This window comes from Myotis lucifugus, unplaced genomic scaffold (assembly GCF_000147115.1).
Source record: "Myotis lucifugus unplaced genomic scaffold, Myoluc2.0 scaffold_62, whole genome shotgun sequence".
Taxonomy (NCBI): Eukaryota; Metazoa; Chordata; class Mammalia; order Chiroptera; family Vespertilionidae; genus Myotis; species Myotis lucifugus.
The window spans coordinates 2,145,780-2,162,545 of NW_005871110.1; the positions used below are offsets into that span (position 1 = coordinate 2,145,780).

At 35.5% G+C, this 16,766-nt stretch overlaps 1 protein-coding gene across 1 annotated transcript in view; it reads right to left on the reverse strand.

Moving 5' to 3' along the window:
* The window catches only part of RTKN2 (rhotekin 2), a 63,909-nt gene that overhangs the window by 46,223 nt on the left and 920 nt on the right, over positions 1 to 16,766 (reverse strand). The window contains exon 2 of the mRNA XM_006089713.3: positions 11,417 to 11,613. Within this exon, the coding sequence (XP_006089775.1) occupies positions 11,417 to 11,613 (197 nt within the window). The remainder of the gene's footprint in view (positions 1 to 11,416; positions 11,614 to 16,766) is intronic.

Below are 16,766 nucleotides of genomic sequence, written 5' to 3' on the forward strand. Positions count from 1 at the left end.
GAGAAAGTGTGGGTGGGAGCTTGAAGTATATCTAACTAATTTTCAGAAGAGTATGACAACATCTCATTGCATTTCATTCAGGACACTTATTTAAAAAGATTGCATATATTCATTGTCATGTGCCCAAATTTGAAAATAAAATATATCAGCCTACTTTTTTTATTATAGATAAGATAAACTTCAAATAAGCTAAAATGATTTACTAATGTACTTAAGTTTATAAGCTTATATGGGACATTTACATGGTGCTTATAGAGTCACAAATTAGGTATAACTAGAGTAATGTAGTATACTTAAAGACACACATTCTCAGAATCCTATCTAATTACTTTATGGTCACACCAGTATTTATAGTAAAACTAGAGGCCCGATGCATGAAATTCATGCACGGCAGCGGGGTGGTGTCCCTCAGCCTGACCTGCGCCTTCTAGCAATCTGGGACCCCTCGTTCCTAACCACCTGCCTGATCGCTTGTAACTGCCTGCCTGCTCACTCCTTACTGCCCTCCTGCTCACTCCTAACCACCTGCCTGCTTGCTCCTTACCGCCCACCTGCTAGCTCCTTACTGCTTGGCTCACCACTCCTTAGCCCTGCCACGGAAGCGGGAGAGGCTCCCGCCACCGCCGCTGTGCTCGCCAGCCATGAGCCTGGTTTCTGCACTGACCCCCAGGGGGCAGCTCCTTCATTGTGTCTGCCCCCTGGTGGTCAGTGCACATCATAGCTATGGGTTGTTCTGGTCATTGCGGTCGTTCCACCATAACGGTCACGGGGCTTTTATAGATAGATAGATAGATAGATAGATAGATGATAGGAAATTCACTCAGTGGAAAATAGAAGTACTCACTGATTAATTCATAATAATGTTTCATTAAATCACAAATTTAAGAAAGAGTCAAGTTCTACATTTTACACTTGAGTTTAGTTTGTAATGTTGAAGAATATTAATTTGTTTTTTACTTCATCACAGAGTGAAAAATTCAATTGAATAGTCTACTATTTTGATGAAAATAATATACTGACAGGCCCAAAAACAAATCTCAATTTTCTCAAATTGGAAAAAGAAATACAATATACATATAATTGGTTGGCATTTGTAAGTAATATTTCTGAAAACACCTTCTATATAAGCAATGAATAATATAAATTCTTAAAATGTTTATTTCAATGAAAAATATAAGGAAGTTTTAATATGGTAAGTAACTTGAGTTTTATGGAATAGGCCATAGATTATGCTCAAGTTGAGATCCATTAGCTATTATTAAATTGGATTAAACTTGAGGCTTTGGCAGGCAAGTAATATTCTGAAATACTAGAACCACCAAAAGCAAACTTGTTGAATATTTACCCAAAAAAAATTTCCCTTCCCAACTATTCAGCCACCTGGCATAGTATAGCTTTCTTCCCTATAATTATAAATTACTTACATAGGTATTACCAGGACTAGTCAACAAACTTATTATGTACAAATATTATCAAACTATAATGTAAATCCAATTAACTATGTAATCTTACAAAATAATTAAGTCTGTCGTAATAAAAAAATTAGAAAGGAACTAAAGTAATTTAGACTCATTTTTCTAAAGCTTGAATTATTTTCAATTCAAATAACTCCTCAAACTGTTATTTAGGGTGCTAAAATGTAATATTTTCTAATTATCCAAATTGACAATGAAATTGTTAAACATTATCTGTTTAATAATGTGCTACTGTAGCTAATAGCTTGCTACAGTTAAATAAATACTTGTTTGGAAAATCTGCAATGTTAATGCCAATTCTAAATGCTATAATTAGAGAGCCAGCCTGAGGAAAAAGCAAATAACCACAAAATTATTCAAACAAAAGTATAGCTAAATAATAGTGAACCTTATTCTTAGAAACTCAGTTTAGAGTATTATTTTGCTGAGACTTGTGCTAATTTAAAAGACAGATAAGAATATAAAAGACAAACTTTTAAACTTTATATTACTGCCTGTAGGTAAATAAAATGACCAACAGAGGGTGCCAATCAGCCACTCTGTTGCTCAAAAATCTGTATTAAAATTGCCTAACTGTATTACCCTATATTGTAAGAATGTAAAATAGCATTTCTTTGCCAAATTAACAAGCTATGATGAGAAATAGCACAATGATGAAAGTATTTTATATTATCTTAATGAAGTATTAAAAGAATTCTAAGTGGGATTCTATTATTTGAAAGCAGGTTATAATATCCTTCACCTCCAATGCAAATCAGTGAAAACTGAAATGCTTAACATGGAATTTTAAACCATTCTAAAACTATGTGATATAAAATCAATACCTTCAAAATATCTTAAATTGAGAAGATGAGTTTTCTATGTCAAACCTTGACATAAATGCTTTTCAACAGACACTAAATGATATAAAGTTTTAAAAATAAAACCAGTAATGTATTTAATATATACCATGTTTCATTGCAGAACTACCAGCAGTATACAATTTTCACTTGCAACCTATACTTTTTCTTATTTTTAAGTTATAGTATATAAGCAACTATAAGAAACTAGTTATTGAGGCATTATTAAAATCACAATAATGTTAAATGATACACATAATTAGGTCCTATAAGTGACTTTGACTAGTATTATTTTTACAAAGCCAAATAAAGTATTTCAGTATTTAAAACAAAGATAGATTGCGGGTTGGGGCCATGCTAAAATTTAAGCTCTGTAAGCATAGGGCTTTTTGTCTATTTTGTTCACTGCTGAACCACTACTGCCTAGTATATACAGTACATACTAAGGCACTCAATAAATGTTTAGTAAATATTGAATGAAGTTAAATAGGATGTGGTCATTTTCATGGAGCAGGCAGATTTAGTAGATTTAGACTATAAAGTCTCAGGGTTGAATCTTACCCACCAATAACTAGTTACATTAATGAGTTGTTATTAACCTCTTACCTTCAGCATCTTCATCTGTAAAATGGGGGAAATATCTACCCACCTTATACTACTAAGTGAAATAATATTTTATATGTATTCTATGTCATTCTTTTAAAAAATCCTTACCCAAGGATATGTTTATTGATTTAGAGAGAGAGGAAGAGGGGAGGGAGAGGAACATCGATTGGTGACTGCCTTATGTGCCCTGACCAGAGATCATTGAACCTGAAACCTAGATATGTGCCCTGACTGGAAATTTGAACCCAAAACCTTTTGGTGGATGGGACAATGCTCCAACCGACTCACCCAGCCAGGGTTGTATTCTATATCATTCTTTAAAATGTTACATAAATACAAGGATTACTTTGTAAGTATTTATATTTTTGGCCTCAGTATTTAACTTGGAGTTTATGTGAAAGTGGAACTAAAACATCTGTTAAAGTGATCAGAGTATGACTTCTAGTTCCTGAAAAATAATGGTAGTCATCTAAATCAGAATCTCTTCAGGCATCCTACAAAAGCTTTCAGATCAATAAGAAAAGCAAATAAAATTACCTGTAGCCCACTTGTGTAGCAAAACTAGAAAACTGAGACCATTGCAATCTGTAATTTATATGTAAATGGGAAAATTAACAACTGCCACCATCGAAGCCAGCTTCTGAAGGCCTTGCCCAAGTAAAGAGTCAGGTACACATTGCAAAACACAGGATCAACTTGTGATCTGCCCAAGAAAAATAAATGGACAGAAGACCTGGTAAACACAACAACACTGGTTCCTGGGGAGTTAAAGGAAGGAGATCCAAAGGCTTCTGGTTCAGAAGTTGTTAGTCTAACAAAGAGAGACACACAATGGGGGAGGTATCCTTTGAAGGTTTGGTCATGACAGAAAAAGAGGGAAGTAATTGAAGTTAAAAACCCCAAGATACAAAAGACTATAAAATCAGAAAACCAACCACACAACCAATCTCCCAAAAGGCATCATTTATTAAAGAAATTTCTCTTCACAGTTCAAAAAATAGAAAATGCTCTTGAACTAAGAAACCAAGTAAGACCTTCTCTACCCTTCCTCCCCCTAATCACTTGGTCATGGAAAATCCTGCATCCTACATATTTCATTAGGGACACACACACAAGGACCCAAATATCCACAGAAAGAATTAAAATGCTTCAGCTGATAGAAATATTCCACCAACCACTCTTCAAAAAAATAAGTAACAAAAACTATAACACAAGCTTGGCTGGCATGGCTCAGTGGTTAAGTGTCAACCTATGAACCAGGAGGTCAAGGTTCAATTCCCAGGCAGAGCACATCCCTGGGTTGGTGTCTTGATCCCGTGTGGGGCATGTAGGAGGCAGCCAATCAATGATTCTCTCTCATCATTGATGTTTCTTTCTCTCCCTTTCCCTTCCTCTCTGAAATATTTTAAAAAACAAACAAAAACCTATAACACTACTCCAAAATAAATTAATACAGTTATATAAACTATTGTAAATATTATAGCAATCAGGAATCTCAAATTTAAAACAGATTAGTACAGACAAGTAAATATGTAAAAAGAAGTGGGGGGGGTGAAAAGTTGGGAAAAAAATAATTTCTGAAATGAAAATACAAAGGATGAAGAGATGAAACTTTAAAAAAATTATAAAAAGTTTAAAACCATTAAAGAGAAAGTTATAGACATAAAAGACAAGCAAAGAAAATCCAACTTTGGTACAACTGGAGTTCTTAAATGAGAAAAACAAAATAATGAGATAAAATTAATACTTTTATTCTGGAGGCTTTAACTCCAGGAAAACTTTCTAAAAATAAAAGAATTGAACTACCTAACTCTGGCCAGTGTCCTCAGTGGTTAGAGTGTTGGCCCAAACACTGAAGGGTTGGGGGTTCAATTCCCAGGTAAAGGACATGTACCTGGGTTGCAGGTTCCATCCCCCCACTGGGGTCAGGGCGAATTTGGGAGGTAATCTATGTTTCTCTCTCTCTCTGCCCCCTTCCACACTCTAACACTCAATGGTAAAAATGTCCTCTGATGAAGATTAACAAAACAAACAAACAAAAAAAGAACTTAACTGTCTATACTGAAAGGGTCCTAAGTGAACAAAAATACTCAGCCTTAGACATTTCCCAGAAAAATTATCAGACTTTAAGATAATCTATTTTTAGCCTCTGTACAAAAAAGAAAAATTAAGTCATTTACAAAGGAAAAGTAATTAGTCATCACATTTGTTGATAACAAGACAACCATGGAGCAAGGTTTTCAAGAAACCCAAGGAATGAAAGTGATTGCCAAGGATTTTATATCTAGCCGAGCTGACCTTTGAGTACCAAAATTAAACATTCAAGAATGTGAAGAAAACTGTACTCATGTTGAGGAATCTACTAGCTAGCTCATGAGCTTCCTCCAAGTAAGAGATGATTTTGGGAAGTACAACAAAAGGATGGATAGCAAACATTATACATATTTAATTGCAGATCAAAGACTAAAACAAAGATGGAGACACAAGTACAAGGTTAGTATGTATTATCCACTCCACCAAAGGAATAAGAAATGATCATCTTTTGAATAGAATCACCAAGGAAACTGATGATGCAAAACAAAAGAGATCTTGTTAAGTGGAAATGAAAGACAGGGCACTTCAGTATAAGCAAAGGCACTGGAAACAAGAAAATTCAAGGACTGTTTTGGGGATACAGATCTAGCATTTGGCTGAAATAAATTTGTAACGTAGAAATTTGAGGGATAAGACTATGAAAGTAGTTTGAAATCAGACCATAAAGATCCTGGAATGGAATGCAATGCTTATCTAAGGAATTTTAGTAAAAGGAAACCATTAGCTGTTTTTTTAAGAGGAGGACTGATACAAGCAGTCTTGTAAGTGGATATATCTGGCTATAACAAGCATGGAAAAGGTAAGGACAGCCTAGTTTACCAGTCAAAAGACTAGTAAATTGACAGACTGCCATAACTAAACAATCCTGTCACCTAGACTGAGGCAGTAAACTGTGCTCCATCCTTACCCTAATGATGTACTGTTTAGTCAACCTAGAAAGCTTTCCATGTCCCACTTTTTCGACTCACCCTGAATGTACTGTGCATTATACACAAACCTGGGTATCTCTGCATATTTAGGCATAAAAAATAGGTAGTATACCAAAAAGTGTTTCATAACTACACACAATTTATGAGAACAAAACTTTATTGTATAATTAGAACATTATGGTAATAGGATATTTGACCAGCTACTGATATTCTCAGATATGTTCTAAAAAAACAAACAAAATGACTACATAACTGACTTCTCATCTAAACAAAAGAAAATTTTCTCAATTTTCCTAAGAAAGGTACAAAACTAGCAACTATTCTAGGTACACAGAAGTTAGGTTACTGTATACAGCCCATGACTTGGGGCATTAAGGCCTAATTCTTTCCTAGAACCCTGACTGAAAAAGGCTCTAAGCCCTGGCTGGTCTGGCTCAGTGGGTAGTGTTGGCCTGGGAACTGAAGGGTACTGGGTTCAATTCTGGTCAAGGGCACATGCCTGGGTTGCAGGCTCAATCCCCGGTAGGGGACGTTTAGGAGGCAGCCAATCCATGATTCTCTCTCCCTCTCTCCCTTCCTCTCTGAAATCAGTAAAAATATATATATATTTTAAAGGCTGTAAAATGAAGTAAAATATTTGCTTACTTTAATAAATTGAGAGAACTGAGTGAAGATCTACTAGAAAAACCCAAACCTCATGTACTACTTTTGATCTCCTGAATTCTGTCATCAAATACTATTTAATCACTTCTATGTGTGCCTATTCTTAAATGTTTTTCCTAAAAATTGGTTATTTCAATTATTTTGTCTCACCATCCTTTTCAATACCCTACTGCAAGATAACCTTCCCAAACATCCATTTTATGAAATCTCTGCAGAAAACAGAATAATAAACAATGAAATAAATGTAAAGTCCTGTAATAACACACTAGGGCAGCTTAGAGTTGTACAAAGCACATGGGCTTCTTTTTGGCAGCTGAGAGGTACTCAGGATTTAAGTCATCTGGGTTCACATCCTGGCCACAGAGTCACTGTGTGCCCTGTGAACCAGTTACCTAATATTTCTAAGTCCCAGTGTCTATTTAATAAGGAGGTTTATACTGCTCTCAGTTTGTAAAGTGATATGTGTGAACATCTCAGCATAATATCTGGCACCGAGAAAGGCTGTCAATACCAATGAACTTCCCAGCATTCCAAATTTTCTTAAATCTTGCTATTCTCCCATCCTTTACTTTTCAACTTCGGCTTGATCTTTAGCCTCAACCAAACATATCTCTTCATTGCTCTAAATAATTCATGCTCATCTTCCACCCTCAGTTTTTTATTATTTTCCTTTCTCGGAATACTGATTTCTCCTACTCACCTAACCAAACTCTATCCAACCTCCATATGATCTAGAAGATTCAGATCCAATTCTTCTATTAAACTTTTTCAATTATACCATTTCATACGGATTTGATTCTTCTTTGAAAAAAATCTAGATGTATTCTGTAATAATTTTTTTTACATTTTATCATACAATTTTAGAAAATTAGACTAGTATTAGAAGACTCGTGAAAATGCTATTTTAATTCTGATAGCAATGTAAAAACAGAGCATTTTTCTACCTTACAGACTATTAAAACCAACTTAAGGAACATACTGCTAAGTCTTTAAAGAGAAAATATCTGACTGTGGAATATTCATATATTCTTATATTTTGACAAATCCTGTTTTTTGAATTTGGATATACTAGCACAGTACTTAATAAGTGTTCCATAAGTAGTAGCTATTTGGTAAATATTTGACTGACTAATCACATGGCATAATTTACATAATTTTCTTCAAGGAACAAAAAAGCCTACCATTACACGCTCATTAATTTTTAGATCATTTTTATATAGTAAGAAGGCAAGCACTATACTTTCCAATTATATTTGATCAGTGAACTTAGGTTATATCTGTACATAAAGTTAAGTTATACACAAAAGAATTAATACAGAATACTCAGATTTTTTTTAAAATAGAAATAATTCAATTAAGGGGGTTTTATATGAATGATGAAGAATATAAATGTGTATAGCATCAAAGCTATTTTCATCTATCAAAGATAATCAGTAAAAAAAATGAAAATCATATACATCCTTCAGTAGAGAGTCCAAGATATTTTTTTTCTACCTTTGATATATAAATCCAACAGGGATTCAACTTATTTAACATTTTTCTAAATCAGCAGCATTAGAAAAGTCATACGGCCATATTAAGAAAACTCACAATTCATTTTACAGTAGTTTCCCCTTATCCGAGGTTTCCCTTTCCACGGTTTCAGTTACCCACCGCCAATTGCAGTCCAAATATATTAAATGAAAAATTCCAGAATAAAAATGCATAGGTTTTAAACTGCATGCATTTCTTAGTAGTATGATGAAATCTGACACCATCTCACTCTGTCCCACCTGGTATACTAATCATCCCTTGTCCAGCATATCCACACTGTATACCCTACCTGTCTGTTAGTCATTTAGGGGCCATCTGGGTTATCAGATTGACTGTGCTTGTGTTCAAGTAACCTTTACTTGACTTAATGGTCCCAAAGCACAAGAGTAGTGATCTGGCAATCTGACTATGTGAAGAGAAGCCGCAAAATGCTTCCTTTTAGTGAAAAAGTGAAAGTTCTCAATTTTATAAGCAAGAAAAAAAATCATATGCTGAGGTTACCAAGATGTGCAGTAAGAACAAATCTAGCCATGAAATTATGAAGAAAGAAAAAGAAATTTGTGCTAATTTTGCTGTCACAAAAGTTACAGTCACAATACAGTGCCTGGTAAGTGCTTAGTTAAGATGGACAAGGCATTACATTTGTGGGTAGAAGAAATGAACAGAAAATGTGTTCCAATTAATGGCTACATTTTATGCCAGAGAGCACTGAGCCGATAGGGGGATTTAAGCAAGGGATCCGCTGAAACGAGTGACACAAAGCCATTTACTGTAAACAGGGATGGTTATATAGATTCAAGAACAGTTTTGGACTGAAAATTTATAAAAATTACTGAAGAGGCTGTGAAAAAGTTGCTGTCACATTTCCAGCAGAGTTGAAGAAGTTGAATAGGGTTTGGTACTATCCGCAGTTTCAGGCATCCACTGGGGATTTTGGAATATATCCCCCATGGCCTACTGTAAATATTTAAAGAACATAAATATGGAGGACAGGTATGATTCCTAGAGGAATATTCCATATAACTTTGAGAGATGATATACTTTTAGTCCTGCACTGTACTTAAGCCAGCGCTTCTTAAACTTTTCCATGAACTAGCCCCCCTTGATAAAATACCCTTAAAAAGGCTGAGAGAAGGAACATATATTCCCCTGAATAGAATAAACCTAAATTTCTCATGCTTTATCTTAAAAATTCATGCTATAACAAGATATGCCATATTTATTCTATGGCTTTGCATATCTCCTGACACATAATCCTGTGACCTAGTTTGAGAAGCACTGACTTAAACCAATGTATGTCTATTTGAAAATTTTCCTAAATTATTATACTGGGATAATTTCATTTATAATGCCAGGGATAAGTAATAATAATAATTATTTGACATTTGTTGAGTACTTAATTATGTAAAAGGTATTACAATAGGTTTTTTATAATCTTAAATTTTCAAATGTAAACAGTACTATGCCCACTGTAATGAAGAAAATGAGACACAAAGAGATTAAATAACTATCCCAAGGAAATACAGCTAACAAATATTAGCTAATTTATACACAAGTTGTATTGTATCAATCCCATCAACATTTATTTTTACTGAAACCTCTTTCTCTGACCTGTGTTTTTACCTTACTTTTCAAGAATTTAATGGCACTATGAATAGCCCAAAGGCAACTACTGTCTAAAAGAAATTTTTTACCAGTGCTGGAGCTTTAAGAATGATAAAAAATGGGTGATGTAGGACTATCTATAATAAAAGCATAATATGTTATTAGACCAGACAGCCAAACAACCTTCTAGATGTCATTCCGGACGTCCTTCCAGATGAAGCTGCTGTGGCGGGGGCTGAGGCAGAGGTGGTTAGGGGTGATCAGGCAGGCAAGTGAGTGATTAGGGGCAATCAGGAAGGCAGGCAGGTGAGCAGTTAGGGGCGGTCAGGCAGGCAGAGGGGTTAGGAGCGATCACGCAGGCAGGCAAGTGGTTAGGGGTGATCAGGCAGGCAAGCAAGCAGTTAGGGGCATCAGGCAGGCAGGTGAGCGGTTAGGAGTGATCAGGCAGACAGGCGAGTGGTTAGGGGCGATCAGGCAGGCAGGCAGAGTGGTTAGGAGTGATCAGGCAGGCAGGCCAGCGGTTAGGAGCCAGTGGTCCCGGATTGTGAGAGGGATGTCCGACTGCCGGTTTAGGCCTGATCCTGCAGTCGGACATCCCCCGAGGGGGTCCCAGATTGCAAGAGGGTGCGGGTCTGGCTGAGGAACCCCCTCCCTGTATATGAATTTCATGCACTGGGCCTCTAGTTTATATTAAAAAATAAATCAACATCTAGCCACTAAATTGAGTCAAATCTTAGGTCCAAATAAGACTTGGCATTGCAAATAGAATGTGATGTAAATTTCATACACAAATCCTAGACCAGATCCAAAAGGGCAGCATGGAGTGACAGAGAGAACAAGAAACAGAAGTTATTTAGCAAATTCTAAATAACCTCTCATTAGCTTCTGTCACTAGCCAATTACATGTCCTTGAGTAACTTATTTGCCTAAGACTTACTAGTATGTTCACCTAATGAAGATGATGTGCTAGCAGATTTTAAGTTCCCTTCCATTTATAAGGCTTTATAGCTTTTAACTTTTGCTATCTACTCATTTCAATTTATACACCTAAGTTTTCATTACTCTTAGCCAGTACCTTTTTATTAGCATACTTTTAAACAATTAGTTTTTCCTTTAATTTACATTTCTTTAAACTCAACTATCAGTCTTGGTTCTTCTTAAAATACTGTCAGTTCTTACTTTTTAACCACTTAATTTTACAATCTGAAAGTACTGAACACAATAAAACTGCCCACTGAAAATTGATGCCTTAACAGTAAGTTTACTCAGAGCTCTACTGTAAAAATATTTATGAATTCAGAGGCTACTTCAGTGTATTTATTCTTTTTAAATCCTCATTTGAGGATATGTTTTTTTAATTGATTTTAGAAAGTGAGGAAAGGAGTCAGAGAGAAATATCTAAGAACATCTATCAGTTGTCTCCTGTAAATACCCCGACCAGGGATTGATTGAATCTACAACCCAAGTAATGTGTCTTGACCAGGAATTGAACTCACAATCTTTGGTGCACAGGATGGCACTTGAACCAACTGAGCCACCTGGCCAGGGCCAGTATACTTACTTTTTAAAGGCTTTGATGATTTGACACTTGGCCTTAAGACTAAATTATATCATGTTTTGAATTCAAATTCAAATTAGGAGTACATTAGGAGCCATAAACTGTGCTACTAACCATCTTCCACTTTGATTTGCAATCTGCTCTTCTAATTTCTGTAGTTCCGATGTGTAAGCCATTATTCGAGCATTGCACACCATGAGATTTTTTACTGCATGTAAAATCTGGTCTTTCTGAGTGCTCAGAGAAAGGAGTTTCCATATTCCTTGTCGCATTCGAATTTCTAAATCTATTTTTTCTTGAATACTGCAGTCCTTAAAAAAAAAAGAGAAAGGTCCTTTTAAAAGACAGCAAAAATCCAAATTATAACATTTCTTTTTCCCCTAATACCTGGAAAATGTACCAGATATCATTATAATTTTATACCATATTAGAAAAGTAACAACATTTTAATGTATAATATAAAAATATAGCTATTTAATTGATTTGAGAGAGAGAAATGTTGATTTGTTGTACCACTTATTTATGCATCCATTGGGTGATTCCTGTATATGCCCTGACTGGGGATTGAACCTGCAACCTTGGAATATCAGGACGATGTTCTAACCAACTGAACTACCCAGCCAGGGCAAAAATATAGCTATTTTAAAAAGCTCCTCACAAAACCTTAATTTATTGCTGTATTAGGAAGTCTTTACAATCTATTGGATAAAGAGAACAGAAAAAAAGGTGAAAACCTTACATATTCTTACCATGACTGTACGAGGTTGAATAATGTTTCCCAAAGATTCCTGTCCTCCTGGAACCTCAGAATGGGACCCTATTTGGCTATAGAGTTCTACGTATGTAATTTCTTAAAATGAAGTCATAATGAATTAGTGTGAGCCCTAAATTCAATGACTGGCACCCTCTAGGAATGCCATGTGAAGACACAGAAAGACATACAAAGAGAATTCCATGTGAAGACGGAGGCAAAGATTGAAGTAATGAGACTAAACCAAGGATCACCAAAGACTGCTAGCGACTACCAGAAGCTGGAAAAGGCGAGGCAGGATGCTCCCCTAGGGCTTTCAGAGAAAGCATGGCCCTGCAGATACCTTGATTTCAGAAGTTTGGCCTCCAGAACTAAGAGAATAAATTTCTGTTGTGTTTAGCCACACAATTCTGGCAATTTAGTATGGTAGCCTCAGGAAACTAACACAATAATATAACAACTAATGTGAACAATATAGCGCACGTATATCTTATATAAGTTGTATTGTGGGATGGCAAGATGTGGTTGACGACACCGAGTTAACCAAGGAAACATTTCTAAAATAGCGGATGCTGAATAAAGAAACTAAGGGTTAGCATCAAGGAGGTAACAGGCTACCTGTTATAGTAAGCAATGTAAATAAAATCTCAGAAGCAAGCGAGCAAAAGCACTGTACTGAGAAAATGTCAGAAGTGTTAGCTACCTGGAACAGAGATTTAGAGTATAGTTTTGGATATATTTTAGTTTTAAGAGCCACCATAAAACTACTAATCATTTTAGTTTTGAAAAGTCTTTTATTCCATACAATGATCTTATAATGGTCTGACTCTATATACTAGTTCAAATGTAACATTAAAATTCTGTAAACTGAAATGTACTGCTCTGATTTAATTTACAGTGGCTTTTTAAAAATTATAAATCATCAGATACTTTATTATACTAAAAACATGTAATAATGCTCCAATATGTCTAGTTTTAAATTAAATTGACCATCCTGGCTTATGTGGTAAAAAATTAATACTATAATTTACCTTTTAACTAGATCAAAATCTAAATTTTAAAAAGTGAATAGAATCTAGTAACAATAAAGTTCAGTCTTTTCAAAAAGAAAAGCTGAAGTTAGGAGAGCAATAGTCTATGAAGATTACCCAAAGAGAAACTGAAGTAAATGACTACTCGGATCAGTCAAATATATTAGTCACATGCAGAAAACAGATCTGTTTAATTACCTCCTGTAATTACATCATGTAATGACCACATAAATATCTTCTTTTGTAGTATAACTTAAAACTGGTATACTATATAAATGCAGTCATTCGCTCGTGCTCCTTCTTTACACATAACTGAACTTCAACAACTCCATTTCATCTTTTTATGACTTATCGGCCACAAAGTAAATTCTTCTTTACCGTAATCAGTAATTATTTATGAGGACTATCTATGTGGCCCATATGTCTATAGAAATAAACTCTGGCAGGCTGGGTAGTACTGGAAAGTGCACATAGGTAGCCACTTGAAGCTGGGATGAATAGCTTCAGCCCACAACTCAAATATAAACAAATACCATCTGGTACCATTAAATTCAATTTTGCTTTTTAAATGCTACAGTGAGGCAGCCGTTGAACTAGCACAAGTAGTTCATAAAACTGGCTGCACATTAGAATTACCTCAGTCAGAGAGGAAAGCCTTATAAAAAGTACCTAATCTTCTTATGGCCTACCCCAAAACAATTAGTGTTTCTGAAGGAGAAGCCTGAGCAACCAACCCCCCCCCCCCCCCCCCCCCTCCGCCAAGTTCCTCTGGTGACTCACTCACTATACAGCCAGAATGAAAATGACTGCTGGACTACTTGAAATTCCACAGCCACCTTTTGCAACAACCTTAAGGAACCAGTAGATGGCCACAGCCACATTAAAGAATCAGTTCAGGCTTCCAGGGTTTCCATCTTGTACTGTTTTATCTTCATCACTTATTGATAAAGGCTACAAAATTATAGAGGCTTTGGAAATAGTGGAGGAAAAACAGTAAAGTCAGTTGTGTGTTTTTTAAAGTTCTTATTTGTAAGATTAAATATTCATTAAGGAAATGAAATATATTATTATTAGAACTTTATCCTTTAGGTGTCAGCAAAATATGGCCAGGCTGCTGCCTGTTTTTAAAAAGTTGTATTGGAGCTCGGTCACACCCTCCCATTTGTAGGGTCTACGGCTTTCAAGCTGTAACAAGAGAGTTGAGTAATTTCAACAAACAGTCTGGCCCACAAAGCTGAAAATATTTTCTAGCCATCCTTTTACAGAAATAATTTGTTGATCCTGAACGGAGACAAATTAACATACTTAGTAAACTGTGAGTCTACCTCCCCTTCTCTAGGATGCTTGAATATGAATCTGGGAGGGCTATTGGCCAGTTTTATTCTCCATGCAACTTCTTTCAGTACACATCTATACTATATCTCTCTGGTCAAACTAGTATACTACTCTAGCCAAGAGAGGCTTTATGGAGTTGAAGGACCTGCCTTTAGCTAATAAGGGGTGCAAAGTATTCCTGGAATAAGAGTTGATGTCTAGTGCTATCCACAATGAAAACAATGATCAAGTAATGAGGGCACCCATTGAGCATTCAATGGTGACGCTTAATGACCTCAAAGAGGAAGAACAAGGACCTAAAAACAATACCACTGCTTCCTGGACCATAATGGCAGAATCAAGGCTGAGTAGGACCCATGACAGAAGCACGTTTCCCTATATCCGTCCCTCTTTGAAGTGTCTAAATGCAAGTCTCCAGGAAGAAAAGAGAATGGGGTGGGGGACAGGGGAAGTCTTTAATTTTCTGAATAAAGGCTTGCTTAAAATCAAGTCAAACAGAAGCCTATGAAAGTGTCCTGTTCTTGTAAATATTTAGTCAGGCTGATAAAATGAAAAAGGCAATACTAAAAATGAAATAGAGAGGTGACTTAAAAGTGAAAATCTAGATTTCGTAGAAAACAGAAACATACTAAGATTTAAGAGCTAGAATGGCACAACGGAAGTCTAAAGAAAATGGTCTTAGTGTTGGAATTAAGTACTGACTAAAAAAAAAAAAATTAAGTTGGGCTGGTGTACTAATCCAGATAGTAACTATCAGTAACCTAATGGATATACTAGGTAAGCCATATTAGCTAAGAAACCAAGATGACAAAGATTGCAGAAGAATATATACAGTATACATTCCTTCTAAAAGAAATTGTATGTATTTTAAGAATTTTTTATATATGGAATGTAATCTGGAAATTGTAAATAGTGATCATTCTGGGTAATGGAACTGGAGAAAGAATTCTTAAATTCATGTTTGTATATACATTCACTTTTCTGCAATGACTGTATTACTTCTCAAATTTTATTTTTATTAAGATTTTAAAAGCTTAAATATTTGTAAGAAAAGGTGACTGCCCCAATTGCCCAAATAGAACAAAAGATAATAATAATAAAGAGTCACCCCTCAAACACATCCCGACTGCCAGGTACTATGCTAAGTACTTTAAAGAAGTTCTCAAATTCCAACAATTTTCTGGGACTGGCATATTACCCATTCTACAACTGTGGGAACTGAGCTTTAGAAAAGACAGGTAACTTACTCAAGGCTGCACAACCAGCAGACTTCATTTTTACCTCAATCTGACTCAATAAGTCAATATTCTTTGCCAGTGATTTTCAGTAAATGTGCTGCAAGAATTTTTAAATGGACTTTATTTATTTTTAAATACCTTTTTATTGGTTTCAGAGAGGGAGGGGGGGAGAGAGAGAGAGAGAGAAAGAGAGAGAGAGAGAGAGAGAGAAACATCAATGATGAGAGAGAATCATTGATCGGCTGCCTCCTGTACACCCCACACTGGGGATTGAGCCTACAACCAGGGCATGCGCCCTGACCTCCTGGTTCAGAGGTCGATGCTCAACCACTAAATAAAAAAAGACAACAGCCAACACAAGAGTCACCTGGTATGAATGAATCAAAATGATAACTATTTTTTTGTCAGATGGGCAAAAATTATACTTTGGGGTATGCTGCAGGATTTTAGCAATTAGTTTACGTGTATCATGAGATGAAAAAGGTTAAAAATCGCTGTTCTCTGCTGTGAGTAGTCATGGATGACTCCAAGGTTTGAGTAGAGGTGTTTCACTACTGGACCAAAAATTTTGGTTCTATCTCTTCCTATTACTTGGCAAGTTCATTAATATCAAGGGAAGTACACCAAATAAAAAGTCAGTGTTAGTCAAGTATAAATTTTTCTTATATTCCTGCCAGGTTGAATCCTATTAACTATTTTGCAATTTTTCTCCAAAATCTTGACAGAAGGAATTCTACAGCTCAATTAATTTCTTGTTGCCTAAGGCATCATTAAGTATTATACCTTCCCACATGTAAGTAATCCATGTAGCTAAACTTCTTTCATGACCTTATCCTCTTGTCTGCTTTGTATTATTCCTAAATATTACTGCTGCACGCAGCTAAATAAATGCACTTTAACGGCTACACAACACCTATACAGTCAGTGCAAGAACCTCCATAAATCGCCAATTCACTAGAAATCAAGATTTTTGTTAACAATTAAGATAAATTATATAATAGGATAGAACAGAAATATTTTACATCAAAATCTTCGAAATACTTGAAAATGCTGGTACAAATTACTGACAAAGGCATTGGACTTTTTTGCATAACAATTCTTAATGTTTT